This window comes from Camelus bactrianus, chromosome 2 (genome assembly GCF_048773025.1).
Source record: "Camelus bactrianus isolate YW-2024 breed Bactrian camel chromosome 2, ASM4877302v1, whole genome shotgun sequence".
Classification (NCBI taxonomy): Eukaryota; Metazoa; Chordata; class Mammalia; order Artiodactyla; family Camelidae; genus Camelus; species Camelus bactrianus.
In genome coordinates, this window is record NC_133540.1 from 105671320 (window position 1) to 105687383 (window position 16064).

A 16064-nucleotide genomic window follows, 5' to 3' on the forward strand; every position below is an offset into this window, starting at 1 on the left:
TTTTAAACATTTGTCTTACATTTGAAATTTTCTGAGTTCTAGAGAATCCCTTCAGCAGCTATGACTAAAATGTGGGCTTGTATAGGGTTTACAGAGGACCCCCTGCACAAAGCTGGATGTTGTACATTTGATACCGCATGCTTTGGGATCAATTTTTATCCCACTTGTAACTAGTGACAAAGTGCACGTCACAGTGATAAATTTCAGCTGTCTACTAGTGTCTGTATTGTGGTATGCATCTTGTTTCGTTTTTCTACCTACTAATCAAAAAGCCTGCTTTGCCCCTCTGTAGTTTGTGTTTTGGATGTCATCATAATTTGCTGAAATACGTATCTAGCATGATCCTTTAACTGAGACTTCTTGCTGCTTTTTCATAGCATTGTTAAGAACTGCTTCAGTAACAGTTGTCTTAAGGGATTAAGAATGTTCTGAATTTGGATGTATATTTTATTTGCCCCACTTCAGATAGGAGCCAGCCATTTAACTTTCTAACTTTCTAGCCATTTAAAATCCTAGAAAAATTGTTTAATGAAAAAAAAAAGATAGAAATAAAATTAGAATATTCTTTTCATTTTGGTATGAGAATGGCTTTGGTTATATTGATCACTAGAAATTTAATGCATTTTACTGCCAAAATGTGGAATTGACCTTGTTCATTTAGCATTTGTTTGTCATCATACTTCTGTATTATCAGAAGATGTGTTTTGTAATTTTATAAACTTTTTTTATTTCAATTATATACATAAGTAAATTACAAATTGGGAACAGTTGCCAGGACCAAATTACTATTGTGACAGTAATAAAAAATGAAACTTTAATTAATTGCTAGAGTAAAAATACAAATAATGAAAAACTTCACCAGTTGGGAAAAAGTGTCAGCCTTTATAGAAAGAAAGAAAAAAAAAGCCCATAGAGAAATTGAAGAACTTGCAAAGTTACTTTAAAATGAATCTGTAAAATATTTGATTAACAATCGTGTGTTTCAGTAGTTTCCACAAATCTTTAGCTCACAACTAAGCTATGTGCTCAGATCTGAAACTCAGAATAGTCTGCTTTACACATGTACAAATTGGAAGCTGATTAGAAAATTCCAGGTGTTTGTGACTTAGAAATTTCTTTCTTTCTAACTTTGAGTACACCTGCTTATCAGAAATTACACTTATAGTTACTTATATGATATTAATTAATTGGGCTTTTTATATAAGCAAATGCCAATAAGTTTTATTTAACTTCAGAATGCTTTTCCTTATAGCTGAGGACCAGGTTATACAGTTGGGCTGTCTGTAATTGCTGAGCAAGTCAAGTCAGCATGTGAAGGAGCAGGTTATATACAGTCAGGTGTGTGTACCTGTGATAACACTGGAGAACACCGGCCCCTGACACCAGCCACTGTGCATGAAACTTGACCAAAACACTCTGGCAGGGCACCCATAGAGTGGATCTTCAAGGTTCAGGTCAAGGAGTAATAGCCAAGTTGGCTAATTTTAGTTTTAGCTTTTACTGCCACATGAATCTCTGAAGCAACTTTAATACAACAGAAAAAATAGGGGGAAGAAAGTGTACATCCACTTTCATTGTAAAAAATCTGTTCATACAGCTTTTTAAAGTAGCCTTAAAATTTAAATATAATTGTTCATATGGTCCTTTTCATCTTTTTTAAAGATGCAATATGATACAATCTAAAGATGTAAATGCAAGTTTGCAGAAGCAACAATCTGGAATTTTCTAATCAACCACTCTCCTTAATCAATTTACATGTGGGCTATGAGCATGAAATCTCCTTTGATATTTTTGAGCTAAAGATATATCTAGACACAAAACTGCTTTACATTTCAGATACAGTCTGTGTCGTGTCTGTGTGGATGAACAATTTAAGTATAATGTGACAAATCTAATTATTTACATTACCTTGAAGCTCAGTACTGACTGTTGTCAGGAAATTGCTTTGGGGTCCTTCTGGCTGAACAGCTGATCTGTGAGTTGTCATGCATGGGCTCTGCCTCACAGCATTTTGTGGTTAGAATGAAAGTCATCAAGAAACTAGGCGACTTCGTTTAGAATGAAAGGCTTCAGTGAGTCTGAACATTTAAATAAGTTATTATGCTTTCCTTCCTCCACTAAGTCTTTGTGCTTTTCAATTTTAAACAACAGTGAGCCCCAGGCCATGTGCTACATTGAAACATCCAACTTAGATGGGGAAACAAACCTGAAAATTAGGCAGGTAAGATCTAATCTAGGTTTATATAATTATGGCTGTTCTCTATGACAAAGCTTTGCGGGGGGAAGAAAACTTCTCTCTATCCGTCTTAGGTTCTTCTGGTTGGTCTAAGAATTATATTGACATGAGACAGATTAATAGGAAAAAATCAAATTTAATTTCATACATATGAGAACTCCACATACATGAGAGGGTCAGAGACCCTACACACACACCTGCGAGGTTCACAGACAGAAAGGTACAAGGAGGTGTGCATGCCATCCTGAGCCAAGGAATTGGATAGGGACCCAGGACTTCCAAGGACAGGAGGGTCGTTCACAAGATGGTAAGAAGGAGAGCAGATGTTTGGGAATTTGATATTTGCCCTGCCATATGGATGGGTCCAGACAGCACTTAAATGTATCCCTAGTCGTAACTCTCTTCTGCAGAAAATCCCTAATTTAAATTCTTCTAGGTAGTTAACAGAGGGGCAGTAGTTTCTCTTGAACCTGCAGGATCTCCATTGCCTTTTGCTCAAAATAATCCTCAAGCAAAAGTGATACATTTTGAGGAATCTTACAGCTTTATTTCTTAGTGTTATTGTCTTGGGTTGAGGCAATTCCACCCAACTGCAAATATTTTCTCATTGAGCCACTGTGGAGTGGTTTTACAAACTGGTCTAGTTAAATATTGTGGAAAACCCAGTTTTACTTGCCTGATTAAATATGGTCCATTTATAGTATTTTTAATATTTTATGTACTAGCCAACACCCTGATGATATTGGTAGCCCTACATGCTTTCACGTGTGTTAGCTTGTTTCCTGTGTTCACCTGGCCACAATTATCTGGCTTTGCCATGTTGAAAAGATGTAGTTTCCATTGCTATTTTAAAAGTCTCATGATCTTGGGGAATAGGTTAGATTTCTACATTTACTTCTCATACCATCCATAACAGAAAGCAACTATAAGGTTTTTATTTTTTAAGTTTTAAAAGGGACTTTAAAAAATGTATTCTTTTGGGTTCTAGACAAGTAGTGGAAATGACACATGGGAAGGTTGGATTGTGGTCGAAGTAGGTCATCATCACAGGCCCTGAACTCAGACTGCCCCAGGGAGTTGGGGCTGTTCCACTCCAGCCACTTCTAGCTGGAGCTGTCTTGGAGTTTTCCTTCTCCGAGGAATAAAAGAACAAAAACCTAACTCCTGTCTTTGGGAATAGGTTCTATTTATTGTGCATTCCCTTTTGGAGATTCAGCAGACAGATTTAGACTGTATAATGCTAAATATTAGTTTTATTTTTGGAAGCAAACAGTTCTTTGCAGACCTATTTCAAAATGCCTTTACAGGCTAGTTTATAGTCTCTTTAAGATATTTTAGGACTTTCACAAAAGATGCCCTATTCTTATGCTAAAAGCCTATGTTCAAGTGGAGAGGAAGGTATCTCCTCCTTATGATTTGACAGAGTGTTGTACAGTGGAGGATAATTGCTTATCAAATAATAGGATCTCTTAGATCTTAAGGTGTGGATGAATTTAGAATTCCCCACTGCCTCCCACACGCAACTTAATCTACTCTTGCTTATTTATAAATTTCTAAACAGGGCTTACCAGCAACATCTGATATAAAAGACATTGACAGTTTGATGAGAATTTCTGGCAGAATTGAGTGTGAAAGTCCAAACAGACATCTCTATGATTTTGTTGGAAACATAAGGCTTGACGGACACAGGTATGTAAAACTGGTCTTCATAAAACCACAGACGTCACTGTGCGGCACTATGTTGCTGACCTGGGTAGACATTTTCTTGTACTCTTAGCTCGATGGCTCAAAACCTCTTTCTTAAGCATTTCTGTATTCTACCCAGAGTTCTTTTGTGAGAATGCTTTTAACCCTGTGCACATGGTATAGCTGAAGACTTCCCCAGGGTTCCTGCCAGCCTGTGAGTTGGATATTTTCATGTATAGTCCAGGCTTCAGGCACATTGTTTAGTGGCTTATTCTTTGGCCAAAATACTTATCTTATAGGTTTAACTGTCAGTTCCCATGGCCTGAGTCCTTTCCTGGGTGGGAGGGGATACACTGGGAGTTCAAGATTTGCAGATATTAACTAATATATATACAATAGGTGAACAACAATTCACACTGTATAGCACAGGGAACTATAATCAATATCTTGTAGTAACTTCTGAAAAAGATAGGAAAACAAATATATGTATGTCATGAAGTATTATGCTATACACCAGAAATTGACACAACATTCTAAACTGACTATATTTCAATTTTATATATATGTATACACACACACACACACACACACACACACACACACACACACACACACACACACACACACACACACACACACACACACACATATACACACACAAAAAAAGAGGAAGTGAGGAAATCATACCAAGGCAGAGCGAGTGACTAAGTGGGCCAGATGTTGCTTATGGTCAAGTACAATGAAGTCAATTACAATGAGTCTGATTTGGATTTAGCAAGTGGAGATCCTTGATCTCTGTTGGGACAGGTGGAGCCTAATGAGAGTGAGTCTGGGATAACAGAAGAAGAGTTGAAAAATAGAGAACTTTTTCAAGGAGTTTTGTTACAAAGGGGAGCAAAGAAATGGGGCAGAACTTGGCAGGAAACGTGGGGTCTGCCCTGCCTCCCTTCTCCTTCTCTACTAGGCGTTTGTAGTGGCCAACTAAACGCAGTTAAATTTACTAGTTCAAACTACCAGCCTGAGAGATTACCAGTGCTTTCATTATTTGTAATTCCTTTATTACGGTATTTAAATTCTAAAGGACACTTGAATACCCTGCACTATCATCCTCATTCAGATCCACCAAAAGTCTTCCTGTAATTTTTGAAGAAATTATATATTGCTCTAAATTTTTCACAGAGTGATCTTTCCATGAACATATGGTTATCGACTATTGATAGATTTGGCCGTTTATATAAGTAATGTTTCTGTTGTCTGACATATCTAACTGGCCAGCTTCCATTTCTTATCAGTTCCCCCATCAAACCAACGCCAAGCAAATCCACACAGTGAAGGAGAAGCTTTGTGTGGTGCCAAGATTTAGGGTACAGATAGAATTTATATAATATGCTTCAATTTATATGAAAGGTGGAAACAGATTTTCAGTACCTTTGTGCCTGTAGCACGCTTGACGTTTACAGTAATTATCCAGCGCTCTTGGAGCCCCTTAGTTTGGAATGAGTCTACTTTCCTTTAAGAATGAGGGTCATTGTCTGATGCCAGAAGCTTTGAAATTCCAACTCTGATGAAAGCTAATAACTAATTCTCATTGAGTCCTTGTAATTAAAAAGTCGTATTTTTTGCTTTTGAAGTTTGTCTCTAATTCCAATCAATCCACACCACTAATGCTGAGGTGACCGTTGCCACATTATACCGCATTGGACATATAAGAAATGGTTGGCACATATGTGCCCCAGAGCATAATCCAGCAGCATCCCAAGAACTTCTTGAAAACCTGCTTTAGGCCTGAGGACCCCTCCCATCTCTGAAGTGCACCCCAAATCTTGAGACATGTACTAGAGAGGTTCCCTTCTGGATGGGTCAGAAAGGCATGTTGTTGTGCATAAGCAATGAGAGTTATAGTTGCTGTGTTCTCTTCTTAAATTGGAATATACTAATTCCTAAGGATTTACTCACTTCATGGAAGGCTTCAGGTGCCATCATTGTCCACCCATCTGGATTGATTTCACCTGAGCTGGTGACATTTGTATTGTTCCTAAAAGAAGGCCACAATCCCAAGCTACTACTGGCCGTGGACACCTACTGGACACCAGCAGTGACAGCTTCGGTCTTGGTGTGCCTCCTCTGACAAAGATACTGTTTCTGGAGACTTCTTTGTGGGAAATTTCTTCCTTTTCTCTGCAAGTTTTTTAATGAATTTTTCTTTATACTTGACTTTTTTTATTTTTTTTAAATCAGTGAAATGAAGAAGTAGTACTAGGAATCTCTGAGCCATTAAATTTTGTGTAGTACATTACATTTTGAGAACCCCGCTGTATTTGGTGATAGCTTGTACCCGTCTGATGGCTCTATGAGAGGTTGTATCAACCCACAACCTACCATAGGGGGCAGCCTTCCAAAAAACCCACAAAAGACCCAGCTTGACCCTTGAAAAATGTGGTTCAAATTATATGAGTTGGAGCGCCTCCATTTGCTGTCATTTCAGAGGAGTGTATAAGACTTTTATATGCTTACCATTTACTGGAGATGTACTTGCAGTTCTTGGAAAACTGATTTTCAAATGCAATAAAATGCATGTCCTAGAGATCTTAGTACAGAGACTTAATCTCTGGAGGCAGAGAGGGCAATCCAAGTGTTATGATGAGATCTGTGTATTTACCTTACCTCATGTGTTTTTTTGAACGTTTCTTACGCACAAAGCTAATTTTAATTTAAAGGAAGGTGGAGGAAGGGGAACAGATCCCCTAATCTCACCACTTCCAGACATTTCAGAAACCTAAGTGGGCTTTACTGAATCAGTAAAGTCTTCAACAGGTTTGAGAATTGGCCCCTGAATTCCCTAACGTTACCTACCATCTCGGATACTGAAGTTGTAGGAAATGGCTGGTTTGGTGCTAGGGAGGAACAGCTGGCATGCTTCCCTCCAGCTGTCCTTGTGTAAGAAAATTATTCTTATAGGTGGGAAAATTACTTCTTTCCTAAAAATAAAGTAAATGAGAGAAGGGTTATTTTCATAACAGAACCTTTCTTGGAACTCTATAGTGGCTGTAAAATTCGTAAGCATTTTAGAAAATGTCGTTTCTAATGTCAACATAATCTGTCATAGCACTGTTCCCCTGGGAGCAGATCAGCTGCTTCTTCGAGGCGCTCAGTTGAGGAATACACAGTGGGTTCATGGAATAGTTGTCTACACTGGACATGACACCAAGCTGATGCAGGTGGGATTTTTTTTACCTATAAACACCTTTTGGACCTAAGTCTTTTGAAAATGTGCTATTTGTAGCTGTCAGCGCTGTAGTCCCAAACATAGCAGACCATCTGTCACAGATTCTTGAGCCCACACTCTACATCCAGAATCTCATTCTTTGGTGAGTGGGGCTGTGAAATGGCTCACTTCATGCAAAAACTCTAGAAAGTTCCACCAGAGATCACCAATGCATGAGTGACCCAATCATTTTATGTACCAGGCAGCATTCACTGACTATTGCAGTAATTCATACAAGTTGTGTAACGATGAATGCTCTGCATTAAAGTATTTGTCCCATAATTTTATTTTAATACAATGATCAAATTTTAGACCTTATTTTTTTTTTCATAAAAATGAAAGAAAACCTTGTGAGTCGAATGTTGACTATTTTTTCGCAGTATTTTTATGTTAAGCCATTTTTAATCACCTTTAATCCTAGCACTTGTAATGTTAACACAAGTTTATGGATTTTCCTTCTCTACATTATAATATTAGTATTCAGGGGACTAGATGGATATGGGAAACTCAGTTTTGAAATACTAAATGAAAATCTCCTTTAAGGGCTGATAACTTTGTACCTTGTAAGGGCACAGAGATGTTTTCAACAGGCAAGAGGGAATGCTGTTAATGATGCCATCCCTAACTGTTCTATGAATTCTCTGAATTATCATTTTATATTAATTTTGACAATGAATTTCCTGTCCTGTGGATGCCTTGGTTAGCACAGATCTGGCATGGTCATTTTTATCATTAAATACAGGTGAGGAGACTCCTATTCTTTATAGCCAGCACTACTTATACTGCTGCTGTGTTTAGTAAAACAAATACAAAATGTCACCAGAAATCTGGAAACAAGAGATCCCGGAAAGGTTGCCTTCATAGTTTGGAATTTCCAGGTCTCTGGCTGTGGGTGCCCAGGCCACCTTCTCTGCCTCTCTTCTGGAGCTGAGATACTGGATGCTTTCTTTAATCTACCCTGTTTGCTTACGTAGTCAAGTAATGAATGCATTGTTCATCTTACCTGCCACAACGCAAAAGCTATGTCTATAAAAGGAATAGTATTTCCTTCTTTCTTATTGTTTTACATCCTAGAAAAAGGATTGGGTGGTATAGTGGCCTTTAGAAAAAGAAGTGGTTAACCTTTGACAGCTTTTACGTCTGTGATTGTTTTCCATATAATTTTCGTGTGTTGACTCATGTCTAGATTTTGAGTTGTGACTTACTTTGTCATCATCACCAAAATACTGGATATACATTACTTAATCATTTGAACACTCTTCTTATCACTCATCTTTTGTTTCCTTTTACAGAACTCAACAAGTCCACCACTTAAACTCTCAAATGTAGAACGGATTACAAATGTACAAATTTTGATTTTATTTTGTATCTTGATTGCCATGTCTCTTGTCTGTTCTGTGGGTTCAGCCATTTGGAATCGAAGGCATTCTGGAAAGGACTGGTATCTCAATCTAAACTGTGAGCATTAAAGTGCTTATTATACTTATTTCTTCTTCCATTAAAACACGTGTTTGTTTCACAACTGATCTTGGAATTTCCTGTTTCTGAAAAGAAAACCTTGTTGCCAAGATAACTGGGCATTTAAACTTTATTTTTTGATGTAATTTCCTGTAAAAGAAAGTAAAATGTTAGAATCCCTAAAAATATAATGAGCGCTCCAAAGTAGTATAAAATGTTATTAATGTCATTTTAATTTCGTTAATTTATTCTTTTAAAATATTTTAACACAGTTGTATAGCTATCTGGTAAAGAAAGCAGGTTGAATACTTATATTTGAAGCACCTAAAACTATTTTACATGTTTCTAAAATGTTTAAATTGGATGTACTTTCATTTGAACTCATGAATGCTGTGTATTCTGTTAACAGTCTTGTCTTAGGGAAAGTGCTATTAAATAATTTCCTTTTGGAGCGTTTATCTTATTACTGAGTATTTCTGGGAAATAAGTTTATACTTCCTTTTGATGAGCACTAAACCAATAAATACTTAATTTCCAAGAGTGCAGAAGAAAATTCTAGTAAGGTTTTATAGCAAAATTGATTTTTTCAGTTGTATTTTAATTTTACTGCTTTATCTTTGCAGTTATTCCAGGTTGGTTTTTTTTAAACAGTCATTGTTTTGCTGTTCAACATTCAGCATTTCAATTCAGCATTGTTAAGACTGCCATCCTTTTGTTTCTTCATATGCTTTACAGTTTATCTGGGAGAGCGGTTTTAGTTACATTATTGAAGAGGAAGAATATAATTTACCTCGGGCTAAATTTACCTAGGGTTCAGCCCTGTTGTTGTTTTTGCTGTTTGTGTTGGTTTTGCTGCCATTGTTTTGTTTGCTTTCAAGACATAGTTTAAATTGGAAATGTTTTTCAAAAATTTATATAAAAGTGATTCTACCCAGTTGAGATTTTACATCTGTAGACCATCAGTCCTATCTCTAAAATCTCTAAACTTCATGTTTGGAACAGGTTTGAAATATTTGTTAGTACTTTCACTTTTTAGTACCATTATGCAGTTAATAGAATTAACAACATGTGTAACACAAATAATGCTATTCCATCTTGGAGAATGTACTTGAAAATAGGAATATGTTATCAGCACAGTGTTCCTCCCAAACTTTCTAAACATACTATGTAGTATGGAAAATTCTTGTTATACTAAAGTTCTGGCCAATGCAAATAAAATATGAAACTGTAAACGATTTTATTCCTACCTCCCCCAACAGATGGTGGTGCTAATAATTTTGGACTGAATTTCTTGACCTTCATCATCCTGTTCAACAATCTCATTCCTATCAGTTTGTTGGTTACATTAGAAGTGGTGAAATTTACTCAAGCCTACTTCATAAATTGGGTAAATATGAATTACTATTGTTTTTCATTACATTAAACATACATTTTTGTCTTTTTTCCTGAAAGAGTCTTTTGAACTTTCAGGAAAAAAAAAAAAAATCTTAATTATATCTTACCTTTTATTGACTCCAAGACAGTATTTCAAAATATTTTTGAGCCTAATATAATAATAGCAAATTTATTTGACGTGTGAAAATCATAACAAAGTCTCTCATCTCAGACTCACACAGATTTACAGACCAGACATGCTGGGGAAAAGAGGTCTGGAGTTGAGGAAACCTATTTTTAGTTACATACTGGTCTTGGGGAAAAGAAGAGCCATGGAGTTAGGAGTTAAAATACCTGGATTTTAGTCCTCATTTTATAATTTACTAGTTGTGTGAACTTTGCCAAGCCACTTGACTTCTTTTAGGCTTATTTTTGTGGATAATCACAAGGGAATAATAAAACATGCTTTACCTGTATCTCACTGTTGTTACATAGATCAAAGGACTCTCACTGCATAGCAGACAGCTTCATAAACAATTGAGCACTATGGAAATAACACTGTACTTGATATTTGTAACAACCAGGCTGTCTGTCATGTTTTATACATCTGTGTAGCTTGCTTTTCCACACTGGAAACAATTTCAGCTGTGCTTGAATTTTTCTTCTTAATTTTTTTCTTAAAATTTTTTTAATCCTGTGAGAGTGTGCTAGACATCTGTTTCCTGAATGTTTTATTTATAGAATGTTACTCTTCTTCATTTAAATGCCAGTTATTTTTACCAAAGTTAAAATTAATGAATTTATGTAAACGAATCTTTAGACCTAATCTGCCAGAAACTTTAATTTTGCCTTGTATTTTGAGGCATTTTTGGCATTATCTTTTGATTTTTTAATTATTTAAAAGTCTTTCAATATGAACAATGTTAGGATTTTTTAAAATAAGCTACTTTCACAACCACTCATTGTCTTCCCATGGTAAATGGTCCACCTCAACCATCAATCTCTTAATTCATTGGTAAAAGATCAGTATAACTTGGAAATCCGAAATTAGCTGCAGGCATAGCTCATTTCATGCAGGAGATTTGTTGCTGAAAAAAAATGTGTAATAAAGTTTGTTTGTTATAAGTACAATTAAAACTCATTGAAGGTTTTCAACTCGCAGAGATAATAAGGCAACTCATTAGGAAAATCGAATAACTAGTCTGTCACTTAATTTTTTTATTTGGATTTTCAAAAGTAATATTTGCTTAAAATAATTATATAATTTTAGTGTTGGATGAAACCAGTAGGCTTATGCTTTTCAATTGTCTTTCTAACGTACAAAGATTTTTCTAACATTCCTGACAGAGCATCCCTTACGAGGTAGCTTCTTCCTTGTGTGGGAATGAGATTAGTAACTGCCTCCCTTTGATTCTGGTTCTTCCCAAATAGATCTTTTATGAAAATGTCTAATCTTGTTTCCAAATGACAGCCCTGCAAAGCATTTGCACTTGGCTCTCATGCCTATTCTGTCATATCCCCACCCCCCAACTGAAGTCCCTCATCTCATTTCATTCTTTATGTGGCATGATTCCAACTTAGTCCCCTGTCCCATCGCTACTCCCTAAATATTGCCCACTTGTTTACTGTCCCTCTTTAATACATGGCGCTTACAACTCAAAAGCCTATTCCAGAACTGATGTTGCTCCATCTGAAATACAGATGTAGGAGAGATCAGATTTGGGCTTTTCATTTGACATGTGAAAATCAGTAAACCCTGGCTTGTCAGTAAAATGTTCTTTGCTTTCATGTATATACAATGTAAGAAACTTGGCCAGTGGTTACTGGAGAATATGGGGTGGGAAGGGATAAATTTGGGAGTTGCAGATTTGCAAATATTAACTACTATATATAAAAACAGATTTAAAAAACAAATTTCATCTATATAGCACAGGGAACTGTATCCAATATCTTGTAATAACCTTTAATGGAAAAGAATATGAAAATGAATGTATGTATGTATATGTATGACTGGGACATTATGCTGTACACCAGAGACTGACACATTGTCACTGACTGTACTTCAATTTAAAGAAAAAAATAAAAAAGAAAGAAAGAAACTTGGCCAAGAAAGTATAACAAGATGGAATCACTTAGGTAATTTTTCAAGGGACTTAAAGTCTTAATTATTTGAGCAATGTCTTGTTGCTATTATTTTAGCTCACATTAAGCCTTGTGTCAGACACTGTAGGAAGCACTGCACATACATTATCTTATTTAATCCTTATAATAGGTCACATATTTAGGAAATGGTGGCATGATAGTAAACCAGGATTGCCTGATTCCAGACACATGCTCTAACTACCTTATAGTTCTCCCCTTATTGTGAAATATGATATTCTGTATTGAGTACTTTTTTAGGAAATCAGCTGACATAGTGTGGGGACGGCAAGCGATGAGAGTGTTACCTAGCTCACCAGTTAAATAAAATTGTACTCAGTCTCTTACTACCAATTGTATTCAATGATTTCTTGTCTTTTTTTTTTTTTTTTTTTTTTAAGGATCTTGACATGCACTATGAACCCACAGACACTGCTGCTATGGCTCGAACATCTAATCTAAACGAGGAACTTGGCCAGGTAAACTAAATTTCTTATTGATATGCTGAATTGGCAGTCCTGTTTGGTGTGATTTCTGCTGTATGTGGCAACTTCAGATGAATTGACAGCTCCTAATTTTCCATTTTTTAAATGATTGATATAAATACATGTTAGGACCTAACTATCAACTTTCATTTTTAGTAAATGAACATTATTTAATGCATATTTTGCTCTCAGAATAAGGATGTCCTTTGGTATATAATCTGATTGGTATGTTAAGTATTGGCTGTTTTGGAGTTATAAACTCGCAGTATTAAAATTGTTTATAGCTTTTGACTAAGAAGGAAGTAAAAGTTAAAAGCTGATCAATGAAGTTGTGTAAATCAAACAGGAATTTCAGATTTATAATTTATACTCTATTCACACATAGATGTATATTTGTAATTCATTTATACAGACGAGCTGAGAAAAGATTCTTCTTTTTTTGTACCGTTGCCATTTGCTAATAACTCTTACTCTTCGAATAGCATTTAAGCCAGCATTATCCTTTTGCTTACCAATTCAGATATTGTGTGAAGTTAATTTTAATCACAAGCTATCGCCAGTCTTGTAATTGTTAGTAATGCTGAGGGTGCTTATAGACACTGTAGTGCCCTACATGTGTTAGGTAGCTGCAGTGGCACTCTCTAGTGGATATCCACACCATGTTACAGCAGATTTCTACCTATGACTGATAGCTTTTCTATTGTCTTGATAGCCTTTAATGTTAGTATATAATTCATTGCTGAAATACTGAGAGAAATAGTTGAAAATATTTCTTAATGATGTGCAGAAAGTAGTCAGTTAATAGCATTCATTGTGCCCCTACAATGTAACGAAATTGCTAAAGCAAATAATGTAAGGGTTTTTTCCCCCCTTCTATAAAAGACTGGCTTTAAAAGACCTCTGTAATTTTAATGAGAAATTTTAAACCTTTTTTTTTTAGGTAAAATACATATTTTCTGACAAAACTGGGACTTTGACATGCAATGTAATGCAGTTTAAGAAGTGCACCATCGCTGGAGTTGCTTATGGGTGAGTGTTCTCCCCTGAATCAGAGTATGATACATACATTTAACTCTTGCTAACAGTTTGAAACAATTTTGGGAGTTCTGATTATCAGAGGTTTTTTTTTTAATCTAAAAGGCAGTTATTATAATTTTAGCATACTTACATATTTTGTGTTTTATAGCTTGGTATTGTTTATCATTTGGAATTTACAATAAAATAGGGGCCCTGCCCCATAATTTTTAGGTGTTTAGAGTTGCTGAAGGACTCCATCTGGCTCTGGTAATAAAGTACAAATACTCTCCCCTCTCCATTGCCATAAAGTTAGGGTACAGTCCTGTCTGAGGGAGGAACATGCAGTGCGTCCCTGGGCAGTTTTCAGGTTAAAATATGGTTGTTTCTCTGAAAGTTATTCCTTGGGTTTGCTTTTTCTTTTTATCATCTCTCCTTTTTGCAGTCACAGGGCAAGCTAGATTTCTGATGACGGGAAGAAGGGAGGGACACAAAACTCTTAAATCTGGGGTATAATGAATATCACCAAATACGTTTATTAGTCTCTTAATCTCCTTTAGAAGGTGCTTGCTGAGCACCCATTTTTTCTTACTTCCAGGTATGCTTGCCTAACCTGTTCAGAAACCTTCTTTCTGAAATACTTTATTAGGGTAACTTGAGAAAATGAATTTCTACGTTTCCTAAAAAGGCACGATCAAAAGAGGAAACATCCTCCTGGTTGCTTGACCTTGGCCTATTATCACAGTTTCCAACTGTCTTGATGTACGAGTGGTAAATACTGACATCTTAGCCATGTAAGCAAGGGCACTTGCTTTTGGTTTTTCTGGCTTGCACCCACCCCTTCCACACTCATACTCTGTCTCTAAGCAGTAAGCCAGTATAAAAATGGGGTATTGAATTGTTATGAAAATGCCTATAGTTAAAATTATAAATAACCAGTTGGTTAAAAAAATTCTCGAAGCATGTGGTTTTACCCCTGTACACACGGGGTCTACAAAGAGAAATAGATGGAGGCTGACACCTCTTTCTTTGGGTTAGCAGAGAGTGTGACTAAAAATGACTTCAAGCTATGTGTGTAAATGAAGCTAGAAAGACAGTTGACGTAATGGCTTTTTGACACTGTAAGGGCAGGCTGTGAATTTAAGAAGCATGCCTACTGTGTCCAGGGCTGCATGCCATTTTGCATCTTCCCTCTTTTATCTGAAGATCTCCTGATTCCCTTAGATGAAAGAGGCCTCCCTCTCTTCTTACCCCCACCCCCCAGCTGCTGCAGGCCTCTTTGTTTTGTCGGTTGCTGGGGTAGGAGGGGTACGGCCACACTCTTTGACACTTTGCGCTTATATATTCAATCCACAGTTATCCCAGACGAGAGACAGAAAGGTCTGTTGTGATTCTAGATTTTGTTATATTATACTTGCTGACAGATTCATGGTGATGTCTTTTTTTACACAAAATCTGCATTCATTCATAAGTGTTATTTTTGGAGGGATCTGTTTGGTAATTGACATCCCTTTTTTACTTTGTCCAATTTCCAGTTGAATAAGAAAGCTCTTCAAATTAGCAATTATTGACTGTGAACTTGCCAGAACAGAAAGCTAGAATGATATCTAGGCACTCTTTTCTTTTACATTTTGTAAGGTTTTTTCTTCTTGAAATAAGTCCTTAAACACAGGCAATAGTTCTAAAACGCAGTGTTCTTCCTGTGTCTTTTGGTGATATTGTCATTAACAATTATGTATTATATATTATGATAGAGTAGGTTTAAGATTGGTAAATATTAAAGTAATTTTAGGAGTTAAGTATTGTCATCATTTAGATTAAGTTTCCAGTGAAACAAATTTCCTCTTGAGAAAAATGATATCTCTTTAAAACATGAGTTCTAGTCCTGGCTTTGTCATTAATTCACCATATGACCTTAGAAAATTCCCTTTGCGATATTCCAAGCTCTTTAAAATGAGGCTGATGAGACCAGACAATCTCCGAGATTCTTTTCCAAATATAAACTTCTAACATGTTTAGAAATTTATTTTTTTATTTGCAATTTTTAACTGAAATGGAAATTCCTCTTTGGATAATGTGTCATGTTTTCAAGAATACCAAGAGCCTTGTTGAGTGAAGCTAGTTGTTGAACCACTTCCAGTAAGCTGTGTATGTGTGTTTAGGATCCTTAATCCTGATAGAGTTTCTATCAGTTTTTATTCCTGATGGGCAGTTGGAATGCCAGCATTGTAGAGAGCGGTTGCTATACGAAGGCTCTGGACAAACTATGAAACTTCAGACTACTCAGGTGTTTACAATAGGAGAGACTCATGGCTGTTACTTTTACCTGCAGAGTTTGGTGGAATTAAGTAATTCCTGAAAACCACCTTTCTGAGGGAATTTCCTCTGGACACTCCTGAGCTTTAGG

General features: G+C 36.2%; 1 protein-coding gene across 6 annotated transcripts in view; it reads left to right on the forward strand.

The window, feature by feature from the left end:
* Positions 1 to 16064, forward strand: part of ATP8A1 (ATPase phospholipid transporting 8A1) — a 214507-nt gene that overhangs the window by 64817 nt on the left and 133626 nt on the right. For all 6 annotated transcript variants that reach the window (XM_074348531.1, XM_074348524.1, XM_074348539.1 and 3 more), the window contains 7 exons: positions 2152 to 2221; positions 3798 to 3925; positions 7029 to 7140; positions 8480 to 8645; positions 9905 to 10032; positions 12560 to 12637; positions 13584 to 13672. In XM_074348531.1, coding sequence (XP_074204632.1) covers positions 2152 to 2221; positions 3798 to 3925; positions 7029 to 7140; positions 8480 to 8645; positions 9905 to 10032; positions 12560 to 12637; positions 13584 to 13672 — 771 coding nt within the window. The remainder of the gene's footprint in view (positions 1 to 2151; positions 2222 to 3797; positions 3926 to 7028; positions 7141 to 8479; positions 8646 to 9904; positions 10033 to 12559; positions 12638 to 13583; positions 13673 to 16064) is intronic.